At 38.9% G+C, this 21972-nt stretch overlaps 1 protein-coding gene across 2 annotated transcripts; it reads left to right on the top strand.

Moving 5' to 3' along the window:
- The first annotated feature begins 306 nt into the window (after positions 1-306).
- Positions 307-20857, top strand: st6galnac5b (ST6 (alpha-N-acetyl-neuraminyl-2,3-beta-galactosyl-1,3)-N-acetylgalactosaminide alpha-2,6-sialyltransferase 5b). 2 transcript variants are annotated; one of them, XR_010929290.1, is made up of 6 exons: positions 307-480; positions 1015-1230; positions 10428-10837; positions 12457-12564; positions 14372-18918; positions 19052-20857. XR_010929290.1 is itself a non-coding variant. In XM_067597176.1 (5 exons), the coding sequence occupies exons 1-5, from the start codon at positions 460-462 to the stop codon at positions 14607-14609; spliced, it is 993 nt and encodes a 330-aa protein (XP_067453277.1). In that variant the 5' UTR covers positions 307-459; the 3' UTR covers positions 14610-20857. The 2 variants fall into 2 exon arrangements, 1 of the variants encoding a protein (XP_067453277.1); XM_067597176.1 differs by having other exon boundaries at positions 14372-20857.
- Positions 20858-21972: the final 1115 nt, after the last annotated feature.

The raw sequence follows: 21972 nt of genomic DNA, 5'->3' as shown, positions 1-21972 counted from the left end.
ATTTCAGGCAGTGTTTTGAGAAAACTGTGCCATGAAAAAGTATAAAGGCATATTATAGTACATAGATACAGAGATGTACAGTAGATACATACAAACGTGTTATAAAATTACTATGAACGCGCCATTGAGAAGCACAGAATCCTTAATATTGAATGTTGTATTGGAGTATGACTGCGTATTCAAATTATAATAATGTCATGTGTATTATAACCATCTCATGAACCCCCAGTGAACATGAGGTGATCTAGGAAACGGTGTTGTTTAGGACCATGAGGAGCGCAGAGCTGAGTGAGGACGTCCCTGTCGAGAAGAGCATGGTGAAGAGTAGTGAAGCGTCGCTGCGCGCTGATCCCACTGTTGCCGCCGCTCAAGTGTTGCATGCTGGAGAGTCCCGACGCTCTGTGAGAGCTTTGGCTCCGGTAGGATGAAGGCTCGCTCTTCGTTTGGAAACGAGGGAAAATGAAGATGAAGATAAGAGTGGTAATTATGAATAAGACCTGCAGGACATATCTCTCTAATGTTCCTTATGTGGGGGAGCTTTAGTGTTTTGGTTGCTCAGAAGTGAGCGCAGGCTGAGAGCTCTGTCATGTACTGTGACCTAATTGCACTTTGTGATATTTCATTTCATCTTTTGCAGTAGCTATAATATTCCTATAAGATAATCCTTGAAGAGCGCAGTCGTGTGAAGTTTCTTTTTTTCCTGCAGGGGGAAATAATGATGAAACATGTTTGAATTACGCCTGCTGCTATTTTTGCACCGCTCTTTAAAACATGTTGCCCTGTTAATAGAGCATGTTGTGGCACAGCTGACATTTCATTTGAAGCCTAGTATGAGGAAAGCGCAGCTGTTATTATTGTGTTGCATCTGAAATCTGACATTTAATCACCAGTCATGACCAAAAATCTCGAAGCTTATAGACAGTTTTGAACTTAACTGAGTATATTTTTGTAATCAAGACTTCTGTCTAGATGTTGTTTTAATGGTTATTTATTTAAACTTGTGTGTCTCTACAGTGCCAAGGGGTTAGTGGCATCATCATCATCACAATGGTTACCAGTTTTATGTTGGTGTACAATAGCAGCTCTGGTGACAGATCTTCGTCATCATCACCATCGTCACCATCTGCCCACCGTCTAGATGGTCCTGCTGCATCTGTGAAAAAGCCAGAGAGACCACAGAAACTTCCAACATCAACACTTGAGGGGTATACAGGTGTTATAGATCATAAGGTAAATATACACCATCTGCACACTGTCAGACAATCTGTCTCCTAATGCATTTTCACAAAAAAACAATGATGTTGCAACTGGTTTCTCCTTTGAAATGTTTTTGAACGCACATGTCCTAATTATTTTATTAATGTCCAAGTTAAATGAAAGCTGCTAAGGAGGTGAAAAGGAAGCAGAATATCTGTATCATAATTTATATTATTTAAGAGGGGCAATGCCAGTATTTTTTGTCTTTTTTGGAAAGTAAGAACTAAAAGCTCTTCAGCTTCCATAAAATTAGAAGATGCTGGGAAGTGGTGCAGGTTGGCATAAAGCAAAAACATTCACACACCACCACAGAGACCAAGGTTAAACCTCAGCTCGGTCGTGTGTTCCAACAAAAACAATTGCCAGTGTTTGGGGTGAGAGATCATGTTCTTGTCAGTGCAGTAGGCACTTGCATGGGATCTGGGGGCATAGAGAGAATTTGGCAGTCGAAAAACGGGTGGTGACTTTTAAAGGTTTTGGAGGAAGCACATGGAGGACAACAGAGATAACAGTGACAAGGACAGCAGCACTCAGGAACTGTTCGTGGGAAGAAAATAATGCTGTAAAAACAGCAAGAAAGTCACGTTCAATATCTCTGTGATGTGCGTTTTGCCAAATTTTTCTACATTGATTTAGAGCTGTAACAATGAGTTGATTAATTGATTAATTGCCAACTATTAAATTAATCACCAACTATTTTGATAATTTATTAATTGTTTTGAGATATTTTTTTTTGAAGAAAGAAAAAAGATTTCAAAGCTTCTCAAATGTGAATATTTTCTGGTTTGTTTAGTCCTCTATGATGCTGATATTCAAACCAAAGTGAATATCTTTGGGTTGTGGGCTGATGGTTGGGACGTCATATTGGACTTCAGAATACAGTGATTGACATGTTTCACCATTTTCTGACATTATGGACCAAACAACTACTTGATTAATTGAGAAAATGATCAACAGATTAATTGATAATGAAAATAATCGCTAGTTGCAGTCCTATGCTGATTCAGTCGCTGCATTACACACAGTGTCTTTCCTTCAACACGACAGTAGTGCCCTTGTGATTTCTCTCCAGTCAAATTCCACAGCGAAGAATTTGAATTCACTCAGTGCATTTGGACATATCTGTAATCAGTTGGGCATATGTGTCGAGTGCCTAGCCTTGGAAAAGAACTTTGATTGCTGTGGCACTTTTGTACAGCACCAGTCAAAAGTTTGGACGCACCCTCCCATTCACTTCAATGAGAAAGTGTGTCCAAACTTTTGACTGTACATATGCAGTACCAACAAAATTATGTCCACCCTCTCGGTTGAATCTGATGTGCAGGTTTATTTTACTTTTGGTAATACATACATGTACAAGATGCCAATTTAATCTATGCCATTTTTATATGTTTACATTTCATTTTTATGTTTTTAAGGCAGGAGATTAGCAACAATAATGAGTTCTGTAAGTGTGGTAATTGAAATTGTGAAGCATTTTCTGTTCATTAGGAAAAGCTAATATGAGTTTAATATAGCCCCACTTTCTGATGTAAGGCTATGATAACAACAAATATTCTCTGAAGAATTGAACTCAAAAGCTGAACTTACTGTGGAAACACCATTTCTAAAGACTCTCTGTAGTTTACCCTGTTTCCCAATTCATAATTAATTTGTCTGGCATGGCTACTTAAGACATCACTGCTGTAATCTTCTGGTCATATAAGCACCACAGTCAGTGTTACTGTCATTCAGAGACCTATTGTTCAGACCCAGCACAGTATTACAGACAGCTGATTCAGATAGATAGATCATTCAGACAGCGTACTGTCTCCCCTCAGTAAGAAAGATATGCAGCGAGGCACAGTGCTAAGATAAGATAAGATAGACTTTATTGTCCCGAAGGAAAGTTGTCTTGGACACGTACAGTATCTGTTGTTCAAAAAATACAAAATAACAAAGTGCATATAAACAGTACATACACAGACTGTCACCCATACACATGCACACATGCAATACCTACAGTACACCATCATCAACCAACTAATTGCACACTGCCTGTCGCACAACACACCTGTAGTCATCATAATGGTGTACATAATATGTGCAGTAAGAGTAAAGCAGCCTCATCAACATAGAGCAGTGTTACAGGGTTTAGCCTCTGGGTAGCTTGCCATTGAGGGCTGTGATGGGGCACAGAGGAGTTCTTAAAGTGGTTGAGACTGCACTGGGGGACTCTGAAACGTCTGCCTGAGGGAAGAAGCTGGTACTCAGGGTGGAGGACAATGAGTGGGGTCTAAAATAATTTTGTTGGGCCGGTCTGATGATTGCTTCATCAAAGACACCCTGTGAGTGTGGGATGCCACCTGGCTCCCATGATTTTCATGGCTCTCTGTGTTAGCCGAGTAATCTGGGCTTTCAGCTGTTCACTGAGTTTGCCAAACTAGGCTGAGATGCCATACTGCAGGATGCTCTTAGCTACAGCATGGTAGAAGAGGAGCAACACTTTCTGGTTGACACCAAAAACCCTCAGCGTATGAAGGAAGTGTAGCTGCTGTTGTTGTTGATGTGTATGCCCAGGTATATGTAAGAGTCAACCTGGGCTATGTTCTGGTCATGGATAACCACTGTTGAGTGGTCTCCATTGGATTTGAGGTTGAACACTGTCTCCTCTGTTTTCTTAGTGTTGAGGGTGAGGGAGTGTTTGTTGCACCACTGGACAAAGTTCTGAATCTCATATTTGTATACAACTGTATCTGATGTGTCGGACATGAGACCGAAGACAGCTGTGTCATCAGAAAACTTTATCATGTAATTGTTAGCAGTGCTACGGGTGCATTCATTGGTGTACAGGGTGAACAGGATGGGGGGGCTAGGATGCCAGGATGGGAGATGGTCAGGGGCTCAGACAGGGTCCTGTTCACCATGACCTGCTGGGTGCAGTTGGTCGGAAATTAGTGGTACCACTTAATAGTAAAGGGTTGACATTCATCTGTTTTCAGGAGAACATGAAGCTGCAGGTTGTTAAAGGCTGAGCTGAAGTCTACAAACAACAGTCTAACATTGGGCCTACGATTCTCAAGGTGTAGTCACTAAGTATACTATACTGGTAGGGATCAGCATAGGCAGGTGTGGAGAGGACATTGCAATGCTCAGGCAGCACTGGGAGGAAAGAATTTGGAGAAGTAAAAAGCACAGTGTTCGTTACAGTTCATCTTTCACTGATTAATAATTAGTGACATGAGAGTGCGAGAGTGACTCTGGTTTGGAGATCCGGCTGAGACTTGCTAGACTTGTCTCTGTCTCTTCAGTCAGCCAGATTCTACGCTCAGGCTTCCTCTGTAACCCTCATCAGGTCCTTTTAAAGTCAATGAAAAAGAAACATTAATCTAAGGATTTTTCACTGGTTCTTATGAGAAATTAGAGGCAGGTTTTTACGATTTAGGCACTTCATTATTCACAGTCTCTCATAACTGTCCACCTCCTCCTGGCTGATGGTTGACAGGGGACTCATGATGGATCCATACTGCGACATTTTCACACTGCTTAGTGTCATTCTACCCCCCCTCCTCTCATGAGGGCTCCCAGCTCTGATGCTGCACCCTTAGACAGAGCTGGGCAATGACTAACCAGAGCAGACCTGCTGTAGGATCTGTGGAGTGGGTGGATCCGTCTGCACAGTTCCTTTCAGGGTCATCTGAGGTCTGTTGCTGCTGCTGCTGCTGTAGCTACTGCTGGAGGGAATCTTGGCAGCATAAACAGCACTGGTGGATGTATGCAGACGACCCCATGCAAATGCACAGACACGTTAATAAAAATTGTACACCCTTATCAGAGCCAGGGATGCTTGAAAATGTTAGGAGAGCTTTATCTAATGTGCCCACTGGACCCTGTTTATGTCCTGCATTAACTTTTGTGCATTTCTTGTTTGCATGGGCTGTGATAAAGTGGGCAGTGGACTGTGACTGCTTTGCTCATTTATGTCTCACCCAAAAGCACATATTTATCATTAAGACCATGTTGCTTCATGTGACTGCATGTTAAAGGTTAAACTTCTTCCCCTCAGTACTTTCAGTGCTTAACGGTGGAATGAAAACCCACATTTGTATACTGAACCATCAGACTTCAAAGTTATGGTGTGCATTTAAGTGGGATATTTTAAGCAACTGGCTCAGCGTTCGTTATGTTCCTCTGACTTCTGCAATGTCTGCAGGTTTTTGTGAGATGTCTTCCTCTAGTATTTATTTCTTTTCTTGACAAGCTACAGTAATTAGTGCCGCACTTCATGAATAGACTCTTTCAAACACACACACGCACACACACATTTAAATTTGAACACCTCAACAAACAGCCGCACCATTTTTCTCCTTTGCTCCTCATCTTCTCTCCCTCTCTGATGTTTTGCTGATTCCAGTTAAAGAGATGTTGACCTTTGAAGAACTGTCAGCAGAATCAATCTACATTGGCCTTTATATACGCTCTAATCACAAAAGCCTGTGTGAGAGCATGGGTGTGGATTGTAAGTCTATGCCAGTTTATGATGTACCTACTTATTATGGGCAATACCTGTCTGTGCTATGGCCTTTAATGCAGTCGGTCTCGGAGGAAATGGGTGTCATTAGAAAGTCGGTTATGCCAAATATTCTCCTGCCTACACGGACCACTTTCTGTTGTTCAATTTTAAGTTGTCTTATAGGTATGTTAATGTACAAAGGCAGCTCATAATAACATGCAACTTTAAAAATTCCCAGAATAGGCTCATTTTAATTCCACTCCAAGTAAGGGAGACACCCCCTGTGAAACAGACTATGTTATCAGGTGTCATCTTCACCGTCTTCCTTATTAATTCAAAATACCTGTAACCCGCTAGGTGATGATGGATAAATCCAACATGAGTTAATGAATATCATCTTCTTTTTAGATTCTCCATTGCCTGCCAGCCATGACGGAAAAAGCCAAACATTATGCCGCATCTCTCCATCAATTCGCCGCTAACAAGGTTATGTTCTCTGAGGTGTAGTCTTTTTCTCTCTCTCTCTGTCTGCGGTTGACTGGAAGAAGAAGAAGACAGGCGCCTTCATTATCTCGCCTTTATTTGCTCAAATTGAGAACAGAGCAATTTCAATGTGTGTCACCGGGAGGCGCTTAATGAGTCAACTGTCAGGAGGAATTCTGTGCAATTAATTGGTCTCTGAGAAAAGGAAGCAGTTCTGACCATTAAAACTGTCACACCATGCAACAGGTGTCAATTAATCCACCTCTGCTCTCAGTTGAGTCAGTAGCATTTCTTTTTTTTCTGTGCACTTCAGAAAGTGTTCAGTTGCTGTCACGATAATGATCACCATCTAAATTATTTATGCCACTGCAATCAAATTAGGGCTACAACCATTTTCATAATCTGGTATTTACTTTTTCGATTAATCAATTAGTCAGTGATATGCAAAAAAATTCTCAGAGCCCACCACAGGTTTTGAATTTTGCCAGACTAACTATCCTTTAAGATATCTGTCATATATGACAAAGAAAAACAGCAAATCATCACATTTGAGAAGCTGGAACCACAAACATTTGGCATTTTTGCTTTAAAGATGACCGAACCGATTACTCGACTAATTATTGCAGCTCTAAAACTAACACAGCCACTGTATGTCTTTATGTTCACCCACAACTGCTCATATCATAGGTTGTTTTAAGGATATGGCTGGTGATATTATAATATTTCTTATTGTCAACAAATCCCATGAAATTATCAAACCAACAAATATTGACGGTGTAGCCAAAGCTAGTCCAAAAACTATTAAAAACACATCAGTGAGGTACACTGTTGCACTGGATCTCATGTTCATTCATTAAGGTGAACATGGGCACTGTATTTTATTTTGAGTCATTCCCACATATAATGTCCTACTGCTGTAAATACACAGATCTGAAGCTGACAAAAACTAAAGTGCTATTTACTCCTATCATTTGCAAAAGAAAACGATGACCAGACGTTTTAGATAGTTAATCATTTATTAAAGAAATTATATATATTTTGAAAATTAAAGTATATAATCATGACATATCTTTAAAGATTTTTGTCTCAGGCAGAAACAAATGGGTTTAAGGCCGAGAGTCACTGACAGGCTTGAGAAGATGGAAGGTATTAAAATATGGACTGTGTGACTGTGTCTGAAATCGCTCTCTTGTTCACCTTTTCAGTATTCTCTGTACAAAAAGACATTGTGATCAGTAAATTGAGATTCAGGGACACTTAAGTGTCATCATCATTTTGGGTCATCACTGACATACCTTCAGAATTCAGACTCTGGGATAAAACGATGGACAGTAAATATATGGAGTGATTTCTGGCACAGCCACGGTCTCTTAATGGGATTTGTTGACAGTAAGAAATATAGAAAATGCCATGCTTATTCTTCAAATCCATGGTTAGTTGTGGAAATAGGGGCCTTTTTTCTTCGTCTTTTTGTTATTTGCTCTGACCTCCAAATAGCTCAACCCTTCCTAATGTTTTTTTTTTTTTCTGTGGTTTTGTACTATCTACCCCTCCTAATCTGAAAGGGGTGTAGGCAGAGACTGGAGGTTTGGAGGCACAGTGGAAGCTCTGGTGCAATATTAGAGGGTGATTGATGGGGTTTGCTCTGAAAGCAATTATGATCCTGGGTTCCCCTGGGAAGTATATAAACAGGATCATACTGATGAGTCTGGAGTCAGTGTGTGGGCGCAGTAATTGACTGGGACTGGTACCAGAGCCGTATTCTTGACTTAGTCCTCTTCTGCTATTCTTAATGGTACAGCTCTCTTTAATCCGGTCGGCATCACATCAGAGTTCACTTAATAGCCTCATAAGGTTGAACCTGTTGTCTTTTTAGATCATGTTAATCCTGGAAAGTGTCTTGGTTACAAGGTTATGCATTATTGATCAAGGTAGACAACGCTCTGTCTGCATGATAAAATGCAGACTGTGTGTGTGTGTGTGTGTGTGTGTGTGGGAGTCAGCAAGTGCGAGCTGGTTCGCAACTCAACAGACCACTGTGTTGATTCAAGGCTGAGTAAAAATCCACCACCTGTAGTATGAAATTTATTACACTTCATTTATTCAGTCAGCTGCCTGCCTCCTGAAATATTCTACATCTGATTCTGAAAGCCCTTCTTGCAGGGATACAGGGTATATAAGGGGCTATTTCCCAGCACCATCAAGCTGTCAGAAGCTTGGAGAGCTGGTGCTGAGGTTTCAGCATCACTGTCAAGGACAATTCAATTGCCTTTTACCAGTTTAACACATTCACTGACGATTAAAAATAATTAAAAGTTGTTTGTGAGTAATTGTTTTGACAGTGCCCGAAGGGGAGAATGCACTCAATCTGTTGTATGTAGAAAAAGAGACAACTAAGAAGGACTGTGATTTTTTTCTAGCTATGGCAGGGAGGGTATGTTTGTGCAGTGAGGCATGTAATTCGCTCCAGACTACCTGTTATTGGGGGGGGGGAATGGGCTCCAACAGGAAATGGGCAATGTGGTAGGGAATGTAAATACCTGTTCCTCAATGCATAGAGCTGGTGAGAGTGTGTGTGTGTGTGTTTGTGTTTGTGTGTATAGAGGGGATTACAGCTGGTTTTGGATCTAGACACATTCTAGGCAGTTGCAGGCTCTTACCAGAGAAACGTGATTGTATTACAAATCTGCTGCCACGTCGAACTGTGCACAGATTTAAGGACATCCCCAGACACCATGCATACACACGTGCACACACACCCACATATACACACATATGCAGATAAAGACACACACACACACACACACACACACACACACACAAGGCAGTGATTCAGTGTGGGGTCACAGAGATAGTGGGAGTGCATTATAAATATAGCAGTTTGAACAGCGCAGCCTGTGATATCACCTGTATGCACAGCTGTGGTGTAAAAGCAGCTGTAAGAAAATAATAAATTGTGACAAACTTTACTTGCCTTCTTAGTGGAATCCACCTCAAGATGGATCCCAAAGGTGGATGTGATCCTGGCCTTAGTACTCATCCAGCCGCGTCACAGAAACACACACACACACACACACACACACACTTTCCCCTCTCAGAACCTGATGGAGTGTGACGCTCGGAGCACAGTTCAGAATGCCAATGTAGCTCTCTATTAAATTTGAGAATAATTCATGTGAGAAGTCTCTGGGCTTTTGCTGTCAGATCATTCAATCCAAGTTCTGCCCCGACACAACAACATAAATACCTACTCAGTATAATTCAAGCCAATATAACTTTTTAAAGGTTTATGCACAGGAATGATTCTCTGAGTGAACTGGACTTTGTGATTGAGCATGTTCTGACCACTACAAGTGAACATCGCTCTGAGGCTGTGTTTGACTGAATAAATATACTGGCTTAAGCCTTAAGTGTGTGCATGATGTTCCTACAAAATGATAGTACTGCATAGAATAGCCTCTGCTCCACTGTCAACCATAATAATCTGCAGTGCATTTGAATAATAGGATACCTGACAGAATAGCCCAGTACAAGTCTGGCTGCTCCATTCTGTGCCAGTTGCACTTTATTCACGTTCTGTTTGGACCCAGATGACAGAATAATCATGCTATTAAAGGGCAAAGTATCAACGTTAATTTGAGATTGAAGTTATCACTGTGTGTGTACTTGTCAAAAAACTACATTAATCTGTGAATATAAATGGAAAAAGCCTGGAATTAAATGTAAAGTATTGGCTCTATTATCAGAGTAGCTATATATATCAAGCTTGTGGGAAGTGCCCTTGTCACAGCTGTCATTTCTGCATGTGTTGCTGTACAGACTGTGCTGAACTCTTTCATGGTCCTGTTTTTTTTTCCTCTTGGAAGCTATATTTTAAGTTCAAGCCTAAGACTTCTACAAATAAGACTTGACTTTGATAGCTACAGGATGCAACTTAATCCCTTTTGCTTGTTGATACTTTTTAAAATCATGTTTTTTGGGAACACTCAGGTTTTCTTTGTCTCTAAGGATATGCCATATACTCTGTTGCAGTATTTCTTTAGACTGTCATGTGTTTAGTGGCACCATAGGAAACATGTAGTGGCTTAATCGGATGAAACTGAACACAAAATCCCTGTTTCACAGCCTTTCTATAATATTCTCTAAATAAAATCTGATTTTCATAATGTTTACCTTTGACCTTCCACCTCCATAGCCTCTGAGGATGCACTGCGGGACTTGCGCCCTGGTGACCAGCTCTGGCCAGCTAACTGGGAGCAAGAGGGGTGAAGACATTGACCGCTCTGAGTGTGTCATCCGTATGAACGACGCCCCCAGCGTGGGCTATCAGCAGGACGTTGGCCAGCGCACAAGCCTACGTGTCATAGCTCACTCCAGCCTGCAGAGGGTGCTGCGGAGCCGACAGCAGCTACTTAACGCGAGCCAAGACACGGTGTTCATCTTCTGGGGACCAAACAGCTGCATGAGACGGGATGGAAAAGGCCACGTTTACAACAACCTGAGGCAGTTAAAGCAGCTACTGCCCAAACTCAAAGTCTACATTATTTCTCGGATTAAGATGCTGAAGTTTGATGAACTATTTAAAAATGAAACAGGGATTGATAGGTAAATGGTCACACAGTCATTCCTGTCACTGTGAGCTAGTCTGTCCACATAAACATTAAAAAAACGTCTTCAGCTTATGAGTTTCAGCCACTTGGAAATAAAATTTGCAGATAAGGGAGAGCGTTTTACACTAGCGCTGCAGCTAACAATTATTTTCATTATTGATTAAACCCATTTTCTTGATGAATCAAATAACTATTTTGTCTGTAAAATTTCAGAAAATTGTGAAAAATACTAGTTATAATTTCTTAGCACTCATGATGACATCTTGAAATGTCTTGTTTTGTCTGATCAACAATCCAAAATCTAAAGATATTCAGTTTACTATTATGTATGACACAGAAAATCTTCAAATCCTCACAAATGACATGCTGCCATTCCTTAAAAAATGACTAAAAGGATTATTTAATTATTATGAAAACAGTTGCAGAATAATTTTCAGTCTATCGAGTAATTGATTAATCAACTAGTTGCCGCTCCATATTACACAGATTACACTACTTTTGAAAGGCTGTCATTTTCTTATGTAGTGTTACTACTGTACATGGTAAGACATTTACAGAACTGGCGCAACATCAGAAAGAAAACACAAATTCTATTTTGATGCCATTAAGATTTCTCCAGAATCACTATACTGTATATCTCCAGTCATTACAAGCAAAAAGAAACATGGTTAGAAAGCATCCATCAGAGTCTTGGACAGTGAAGAGACTAATTATTTACTGATAAAAACAAAACAAAAGAAACTTCATCCTAATATGGAACACAGACACTTAACACTTACAGTACATGACATTTTTTCTGATATGATTGAGCTTTAGTACATATATTCTCACATATATGTTTATTTTAAAATGAGAGTATCTACCAAATATAATTATGCAGCTGGATTTTTATGTATAAATATATAACTTAAGAGAAACTTAAACAGTAGCTCTTCATCTTAACTGGAAGAAGTGCTGAGATTTTCATGTACATTTTCTGGAGCAGCAGTTAAAGATGCATAGAAAGAAACTTCATCAGAGTTATTGAGACATTATTTCCTTAATAACAGCAATTTTACAGATTTAGGGCAAGCACAAGTTTCTTGCTTATTATACGACAGATGATAGTTTCATGTCTCTTTTCATATGTGATACAGGTATCTGTACTGTGGAAAACTGTCTGAACATGCGCATACAGAAGAAGAACGAAATAGATAAAGCCATTTTGTTGACGTGAATCCAGCCATTCATATAAACTCATTTGCATGTGAACAGGAAGCCCACAATATGATAAGAACACGTTGTATCTGAAAGGAGACTGCAATCACTTCAAACCTTCATCTAACTATAGTCAGTGCAGAGTAAATGTCTTCCTCATTCCTTTTCTGTTGTGTACAAAGCATAGGAAATATTAGGAACGACTTACAATTATGGAATTGTACCTTCTTTGCACAGCGCATGTGTCATCTACTATAACTGGAGTTGATCAGGTGAAATCTAAAAATAAGGGGTCACATCTTAAACTTGTCTCATTTGATCAGTCAATCTCCTGGATGGAGCAAGTACTCCCAGTATATTTATACACTACATGAGTATGGATTTACTAAAAAAAAGTGTATCTCTCTTGTCTTCCAGGAAGAGATCCAACTCCTGGCTGAGTACTGGCTGGTTCACCATGGCCATAGCCCTGGAGCTGTGTGACAGGATCAACGTGTACGGCATGGTGCCCCCCGATTCCTGCAGGTAGAATCAGATTATTTCTAACACAACAAGACTTTTAGTTGCTTACAAAGATTACTTCAAAGTAGCAAAGAGCAAAATACCAATATGGGCTACTAGTAAACCATGCACAAGACTGTCTGTTTTCCAAGCAGACTTTTGTTTATCTAAAATTTATTCAAGTTCATGAATAGAGCCCTCTATTTGAACTGCAACATCTAAAACTTCTTTGCCCCCAAAGGGAAATTCATCAAGGTGAAACTATGAACACACACAGTCTTGAACATTAAATGTACAAAGATACACAAAACATATAATATACTGTAAATATGTAAAAAAGCATGATCAAAAAATCAGATAAGTTCACATAAAGCACAATATACAATACCAGTTAAAAGTTTGGACACTCGTTCCCTTGAATGAGAAAGTTTTTGACTTTTGACTGGTTCTGTACATCAAGTGAAAACATAACAAAAAACCATGAAACCTGGAGTACAGCCAGCTGTCATCACCCATCCATTATATAAGCAGACTGCTCATCACTGTTACTTCACTTTGAGTCATCTTCATAAGTAGGTTTGCATTCGCCATGTTCGAGAGAAGTAACCTTTTGAATGTCACACTAATGAGATTCTGTAAGTGGAAAGTTTCTGAAGGCTCAGAGTTCACCGGTTGTAATGTATGGTGACGTTTATGAAAATGTCTGAGTATAAAGGCATCTTCATCAATGACTTTTGGCATTGAAATATAAAAGACACAAAATCATTACTTGGTTTTAGAAAAGGGAACAAAGCAATGTCCGTTTTTATTGTCAGTTTCCTAGCAACAGCGTTCACATGACTTCAACCACCTGAATGCCAAGCATATCATCTCCTTGACTTCTCAGCTCAAAAATACAATGTTCATGAGTTCCATCTGAATTATTTATAATTGTAGTTTTTTATTATAACTCCATTGTACACCAGGAAAACTCTACTACCATAACAGATTTCTGACCAATAAAATTCCCTCCTGTGTACAAGCACTTTTGAACAGTTTCTCCCTGCAAAAACATTTTTTCAACTGCTAAATTATACATCCAAGACAAAATCAAAATGCCTCATCCTCGGGACTTACATGTTCAGTTTGGCACTTCCTGTTGGAGTAAATGGGGCAACTACGGCATGAAGGGGAATTGATGGTCTATTCTGTTGCAGCTCGACTTTGTGATCTACTGACAATACAGGTGTGTTTTTACATAGAAATCTTGTCTAGTTCATCTTTAATGATGTCTTAAACTTTCCATGACAATATAACATTTGCTCCCTGCAGTGACAAATTCAAGAGTCTTTTATTACTGTGCAGTCAGGCTGGAGACATTCATCTTGACATTTTACAATAAATTTCACTGCCACAATGAGCATAAGTTCACAGCACATTATACAACTATGCCTACATAAAATCTTGGAATAATATTGTTCTCACATGAATCTACAAGGGCACAAAGGACAGTTTGGCACATTTCGATATTCATAGAGTAAGCAGGCCAGATTGAAGAGACTCTCATGTGGCTGAGTTTTCCACTGAGCTTGGTATGACTGTGAGCATCAGAGGAATATGATGATGTATAATGAACACATCTGTGAGCCCAGATTCTTCTGATCTTTCTGTTTTTCTTTGTTCCCGTCTCCATTTCTTCCCCACTGTGACTTGCTTCCTCTTCGCCCCTCCACCCCCCCTCCCATCTCATAATTATCCCTACGCTATTTCCACATCCCTCCCTCGCACTTTGACTTTCATGCCTTTTCATGCTTTGCTCCCCTCGATTCTCCTCTCCTCTTCTGCTGTGTAGATCCTCCTCCCATCTATCCGTGCCGTATCATTACTATGAGCCCTTGGGGCCCGCCGAGTGTTCCATGTATGTCTCTCATGAGAGAAGCCGACGTGGAAGCCACCACCGTTTCATCACGGAGAAGACAGTGTTTGCAAACTGGGCCCGAACCCTCAACATCCACTTTTACCAGCCAGACTGGAAACCCGCTGCTGGCATCATCAAGCTGAACATCTCATATGCTCCAACTGGATCCTGAGACTCACACAAGTGTGGAATATGTGTGTGGACAGTTTCCAGCATGCAGATTCCCTCTCTGGCCAATCTGAATGCCTGAGACAGCAGTGGGACAGAACAAACTGCTGTTGTGGTGCTTAACCTACTGCCTAAGCAGCTTGGCAGAATGGGATCATTGCATAATAGCAGCACAAAGCCTCAACAATGTTTTGGAAGTGTAACTATGATAGGATGAATTTCATACTGGAATCAAAGCCATAGAGGATGGCTTAAGTGTGTTTTTTTTCTACTCTGCGTGGAGCTGTTTTAATAACACTCAAGCTGTCAGAGAGGAGACAGACAATGAGGAAGTATGCTACTGCAATAATCGCAGTATGATTGGTTCATTTTCATAAATTAAAACAATAGAGATTCACCCCCTTTTATATGTAGAAATAGAGCTGCAGCTGAGGACACAGAGGCCATGCCCTCTGTTCTGTTTCTGTTTTAATTACCCGAGAGGGAGTTTAGACTCTACAATTACACATTTCAGAGCTGATTGTGATATTGTTAGAGTCACCATCTTTTTTTTACATACTTTTCTTCAAGAGAAGAAAGCGTGACAGTTAAAATTACACAATTGCAGGTTTCACATGCCTCTTGGATTTAGACAAAAAGCTAATATAATTAAAACAATACAAACAAACAAAAACAAGAGAGCATATTTTTTAAGCAATCCATTCAAAACAGTGTCTCAATTTTGAGACACATGATGACCTAATTGATCCATCATATAAAAGACAGATTGGGCAGGGAACCTCTAATCTAACAGAACAGAACAGCTGTAGCTGTCAATGATATGAAGTAGTGCTATGCTCTGAGGGTCCACCAAATATATTAATGGATTTTGGATCCAATGTTTTGTTGAGGACTGCAACTAATGATTATTTTCATTATCGATTATTATCACAATTATTTTAATCAATTAACAGAGCGTCTTCACAGACTTGTCATAGCGGGAAAGGCACATGTGTAACTCATTAATAACATTAATGAGGGCTCTGTTCCATTTATGTGTCCCAATAAGCTAAACCAGTGAGCCAGAATGCACAATGTGAGGGCCCTGAAACATGTAAATGGGATGCAGCCATGATTCATGCTATTAATTACACCTGTCCTTATCCTGGTATGACATGTTAAAATGTCTGCTGTGGAAAAGGTCTGTTACTTTGTCTATTAAATGTCAGAAGATAGAAGATGCCCTTTACAGTTTCTCAGAGCATAAAGTAATGTCTTCAGATGTTTTGTTTTTTTCCAGTAAACAAAACCAAGATATTTAGTTTACAGTAATATAAAAACCGAGAAAAGCAACAAAGTGTCACATATAACAAGCATGAACCAGAGAATGTTGGTTCGAAATTAAGTGATCAGTTATCACAATTGTTGCTGATTAATTTTCTGTTGCTGATCTACTAGTTGATTAATTATCAAATTGTTTAATCTTCATTGTATTTTAACAAGTATATGAGAACACTTTAAATATTATGATCTAGAAATAATTTCAAGATATGCATGACCAAAGCACGTGGCCAATTGTTGCTTTTTACTGGTGACATCTGAAGTCACTGGTACCAGCATTGGAATTTTTTGGACAATTGTTCTCTAGTAAAATAGAAACACTATCTTAAAATTTTCAGCCAAAAAGAACAATTAATAATTAAAATAAATCAAAGGGATGTAGTATTTCTGCATCAGATTCATATTCCCAAAGAAGGCTTATATTTAGACAATCACATAAGGAGATAAAATATACCAAAAATGTAACTCAACAGTTAAATTAAACAATACGTATTATTTAAAATAGTTAGACAATCTAATCTAATCAGGAGGGCCAGATCATTACACAGCACAGTATTTCTAAAATCCTCATATCTGATCATATTTGATAAAATATACAAAATCAAAACAGAAAAAAAGAAAAATTGGACAACACACAACCTAAGTGCTTTGAAAACTGAATTAAAGGGATCACTTGAACCTTTCCAGCTCTGGTCATAAACAAATTTGGCAAGTTTGACATATAAAAGTACTGTAATGCATCTTCAAAACAAAAGTAGATACACAAACAAACTAAATTACTTTAGCTGTGAAGCTCTCAGGACACAAACAGGCGTAATACCAGAGCTTGGTTATCTGATTGTGCTTATACTAAAAGTCAGGTGTAAATGCTATCCCCTTCAATCATATCTACACACAATGGAGATCAGAGGACTTCATTAATAAGTTATAACTTTGTTCTCTAGCTCTGGAACAGATGGTCCCTCAAAAAGACCCAGCCAGCCCATGTGGCTGACACTCTAGGCCATGATTTGTCCTGTTATTAAAGCCAAATGTCAGAACAAGCCCTCAAAGGCATTCCGCCCGACTACAGAGCCGATTCAGCCACTGCAATACTGATACAAATGATTACATCAAAGCAGTCTCTTCAATCCTGACCCACAGGCTTCTGTCTCAGCGTCTTCATACAGAGGGGATCTGGTTGTTAGCAAGGGATTACACTGTGGTATCCAACCATAACTCTGGGGTGAGAGGAACAGCGCGACCATTGCAGAATTCAATATGCGCCATCCTGCAGTTGGGAGCTGCAGAAAAGACGTTGACTGCTGCCTGTTCCTGTGTTCATTCAGATTTTACCACAAGAGCACTGCACTCAGGTGGAATCTTAATGATCTCAGGTGCTCTGAGAAAAGCCCATGCAGTGCTGGGGTGTCATGCTAAGTGCAGTGGCTGCTCCTGAGATCTGGGCTATGTGCTCTGCACACCAATTACTGGCCCTTCAGGTAGAAAGGTTGGATTTTAAAGGCTTCAAAGGACAAGCTGGCTGCAAATGAGTCTGCCGTTGCTATCTTAAACACATGCTCAAGGCAGTGGGGCAATGGAGCCATGATTCTCACTGACCTTGGAAACCTAAAGAGACAAACAATGATGTGGAGGTGCTTGGAGTCAGTCTGTCAGGCGTTAATGGTTAAATTGCAATCTTTAATTTATTTGTGTATCCATACATTAACATTATCATCTACACTTGTTATTTCCAGCAGTTGGTGAAAGTTGTTTAAATTCCAAAATGTTATTATGCTGTTCTGGCTTCAGCTCCTCAATACAGAATTGTGTGTGTGAGTCATTTACTTTGTGTCCCAGTGATGTTTTAGAAAATATCCAAGATATGAAGGTGAAATGATCCAAAAAAAGTCACATTTTTCATTCATTATCAAATCGTGGTTTCATGATTCAGTATGTTTCTGTAAAGAAAGAATAAGTAGAGTGTGCCTTACATTCACATTTTTTAATTATTATAACATTCAGTGTTAGTATTCAGTGTAAAAGTGCAGCATATTTGAGATTTCTGTATGAAACACTTGAGTTTTGTCAGATCTCGATTTTAGTGATTTTGTATTATAGTGAATAATAGAAGATAAACTGAATCAGCACTCTACTTTTTTCTGAATTTTGACTAAAATATGTGGTGATTGTTTAGTGTATTGAGTTAGAGCCTTGTATAACAGTATTAAATGATAAAACAGGATTTACTGTTACGCCAATAATGAAACACTTTGGCTTGCAGATGGTGATGTTTTGATGCAGGTTTACAGCAGTTTTAGGGTTGATTCTTCTCAAACATAATCAGACACAGTGAGAGACATAATAAATCCTTAGGTGGTATTTTTCTTCAAGCTAAAACTTGATCTAATCCCCAAATTCTTAATTTCCATTAGCAAACGTTCCAGTCTTGGGTTTGAGTTTAATACTCCCGGATATCTGAGTGTGTAACTGTGTAGCCCTTGTAAATAGAGCAGCAGGATAAACTCACACTTTCATCTCCTCAGCAGCAATTTCCATCATGACACATATCACACACACACACACACACACACACTTTAACAGCATACCTGCCGTTGATAAGCAGTGTCTGAAACCCTGTGAATTATAGATCTGCCCTGTTTATGATAGCGGGCTGTAAAGTAATTGTGGAGCTTTATCAGTAAGCCTGCAAAAATACCATCATCCTATAGAGCCAAAATGTTGAAGAGATAATTCATGAAAGAGTTCACTGGGATTAATAACACCGAGTCTCACCATAATCTCCATTTTTTTTTACAATGTTTAAGTCTTTTTCTTTGCCTGAACACTGAACCCTTTTTAAATGTAATGCAGGATCATGTGCTGTGAGTCTGCACTGACACCTGGTGGCTTCTTGTGTCTCAGCAACTCCTGGAGGCGTTAAAGAAAGCTCATTAGGATTGTCTTGGGTGTTTATTTCCTGTTAAGGCTAAAACATCTGACCTTGAAAACTTGTCTTTGTTAAAAAAATGAACATCAACACTTCTTCTTGCTGTATTCATTCCTGTAAGTGATGGGAGACAAGATCCACAAGCCTCCCTCTGTGCAAAAATGTCATTAAAAAGTTTATCTGAAGCTAATATGAAGCTTTAACTGTACAAATGAGTCAAATCAAGTAGATATCTTTCAATGTAAAAGTCTTTTTAGTGCTTCTTTTTGTTGCTATACTTCCACTGCAGTTCAACAGGGAAACACTGTCTGAGGAAACACAAAGAGGGAATTTTATGCTAAAAAAGACTATAAATGTGGCAGATATCCACTTGTTATGACAAACTCAGACTGCCGAAGCCTCATATAAGCTTCAGATACACTTTGCATTTTACACAATGCATTTTTGCACAAAATGACTGTGTGGACACACTGTGGATTTTGGTCTCCTTCACTTACATTGAAAACTCACTTGAAGGGGATCTTTTAATAGCCAGTATGAACATGAGGAATGATTACAGCGAGGAAAACCTCTTTCACTGTTCATTTGGACACGTGACTGTTTTAAGACAGACTTGAAAAATTGTGAACCTGTCCTTCAAAAATAAAAAAAAAATCCTGGCTTTGAAAGTTAATCAGAAAAGACAAATATGAAACATTGTGTATGCTGCAGAAGCAGATTGGCTATCTTCTGGCCTTGAGGGCTCAATGCTTCTTCTGCTGCTTTCTTTCATCTTTATTCTTGAGGTGAATTCTGGTGTTCATCTTAACATTTTGTAAAATCACTACCCACTTAATTACAGTGATAAAAGCAAGTTACTTATGCAGGCTACAGCTATTTGATTAATACATCATCACTGTGAGATTTGATGTTTTCGCTCTTGCTATTTTTTTTCTGCCATGTTTGTGTTACATGACTCTTACATTATAAATCAATTTGTGCTATTAGCAAAGTGAAAGATTATATTATCAATTGTTTTGAAGCTTAAATGTCTTTCTATGTAATTATCTACTCAGAGCACAAATACCGAATATGATGACAATTTTCCGACTTCATGATGGTACTATGAATAATTAACAACTGTGAGTCTTCTTGTATTTTCTTGTCCTCTTGTCTTGCAGTATGTTGGGGGCAGAGAGCATGAAATGGAGCAAGAAATGACAGAGTGAGAAAATATATTTTTATCCCCAGATTTCCCGGATGATTTATGTTATATTGCAGATTTTCCCACGCACATGTTTTGCCCATGAGCTTTGAGGCAAGAATAAATAATTTTTATATTTTTTACACATTGATCCACAGTTTATGCTCATTGGGAAAGGACAGATAACCAAACACAATTTGAAAAGTATTATATTGTTATTTTTCTAGTACTGTTCATTACCCAGCATCCTTTTCAATCTGCATTGACATATAATATATAACTAGCGTTTCAACACTGCACGCTGTATCCCTCAAATCTGTGGCGGCTGTTGTTGGGATTTTTTTGTTTTGAATTGACAGAAAGTTTCAATTTTTGACAAATCCTTGCTGCTGAGTTTTAGAAGACCTTATTCTTCTTGTCATAGTGGTTCACAAATTATAGCTGATCATTGTGGAATGGAAGACATTTTAAGAGATGTGAATGAAAATAATAGCAGGGTAACTTTTTAGAGCCCTTGTGTGTAGAATTGAAAAGGCGACTGACTTTAGTGACTGCACATTAAAACTCTTCTCATTCTGAGTCAGACAACCTTAAAACGCTGTAACAGACGTTTGTGATGACAAGTGCATGAGATAAGACTGGTGTATGAAGTGCCGATGTTTATATTTCAATCAAACCAAACACAATATGTTAAAATTGCCTGTTTTAAAGTGTTTCAGAGTCTGAGAATAAAGAATCTTGAGCCTGTTTTCTCCACTAAGTCAACTGAATCTCTTTCTGCTTTCTCAAAGAATAAAATAAAAGATGTGTTTTGACTATTTCCTAAGTGTTTTGTCTTTAGTGAATGTAGCCTTGGGGTGTGGTTGCTTTACTGTTGCTGCTTTGCTGGCAGCAATGAGCAGACATTATATTTGGTTGATTGCAGAAGACTAATGTGCTTGTTTGCATAATTTCTATTGGGCTATTATATAAATGTCAACTTCTTAAATCAAATTCATTTCAGTTTTTGGTCTCTGCAGTGGTGCAATCATTTTCAATATCTTCATATCTGCTCTCTTTTTGTCTTTTGCATCCATCCATATTTTCATTATCTAGAGCTCTTGAATGAGCTGGAAACTAAACTTCACCATGTTTGCCATCCTGTGAATTCTCATTGCATCATTTGACATACCATGACCCATGTTTTGCCAACTTTAAATTATTCTACTGTATGTGAGCAATTAAAATGTAGTCTTGTCACCAAAATTAAATCTATATTCACATTCATTTACAGAGTCTTTGTGTAATTAGGTAACTGTCAGAGATATAAGACATTTATTAAATCACAGATTACATTGTGTTTATATTTATGTATCTGTAAAGCTGAAGGGATTGTACGAGACTGTAAGATGTTACAAATCTTTTTACCTTAAACCCAGCAGATGGAGACATAAGAGCAGACTTATTTTATTATTTTACACTAATGTCAAAAACTCCAGGTTTACAAAACTGCAAAAGTGTCAAAAAGGTTTTTCTGTTCTTCTGAAGTTGAGGATCTATTCTGCCACCAGCTCTCTTTAACCCACTGCAACAGGTGTTCCCAGCATGCTCCTCACTAACTACAGCTGAATGTCTCGTGATGGATCAGCATGTTTGTTTTTCTCAGAGGGTCATTATGTTCTCAGTGAACACTGAACCTGGCGGTCTCACCGGCTTAATGTTCAAGCTCCTCACAGAAAAGTGTCATTCTGCACAGTGCGCTGTTACCATTTCATAACATGCTTTTATGTCAAGTTGACAAACCCACTGTAAGCCCTACTATCAACGAGGCAGCATTTGGATAAAGACATAAAATGCAATAACTTTTGCAGGTCGAAATGTATTAAAAAAAAAACCAAAAGAATGATCACAATTAGCTCCCACATGGTCCCATTCTTTCTTGTATATATCAGATAA

This window comes from Thunnus thynnus, chromosome 8 (assembly GCF_963924715.1).
Source record: "Thunnus thynnus chromosome 8, fThuThy2.1, whole genome shotgun sequence".
Lineage (NCBI taxonomy): Eukaryota > Metazoa > Chordata > Actinopteri > Scombriformes > Scombridae > Thunnus > Thunnus thynnus.
The sequence above is the reverse complement of the archived record's forward strand: the minus strand, read 5'-3'. Positions and strand labels throughout refer to the sequence as shown.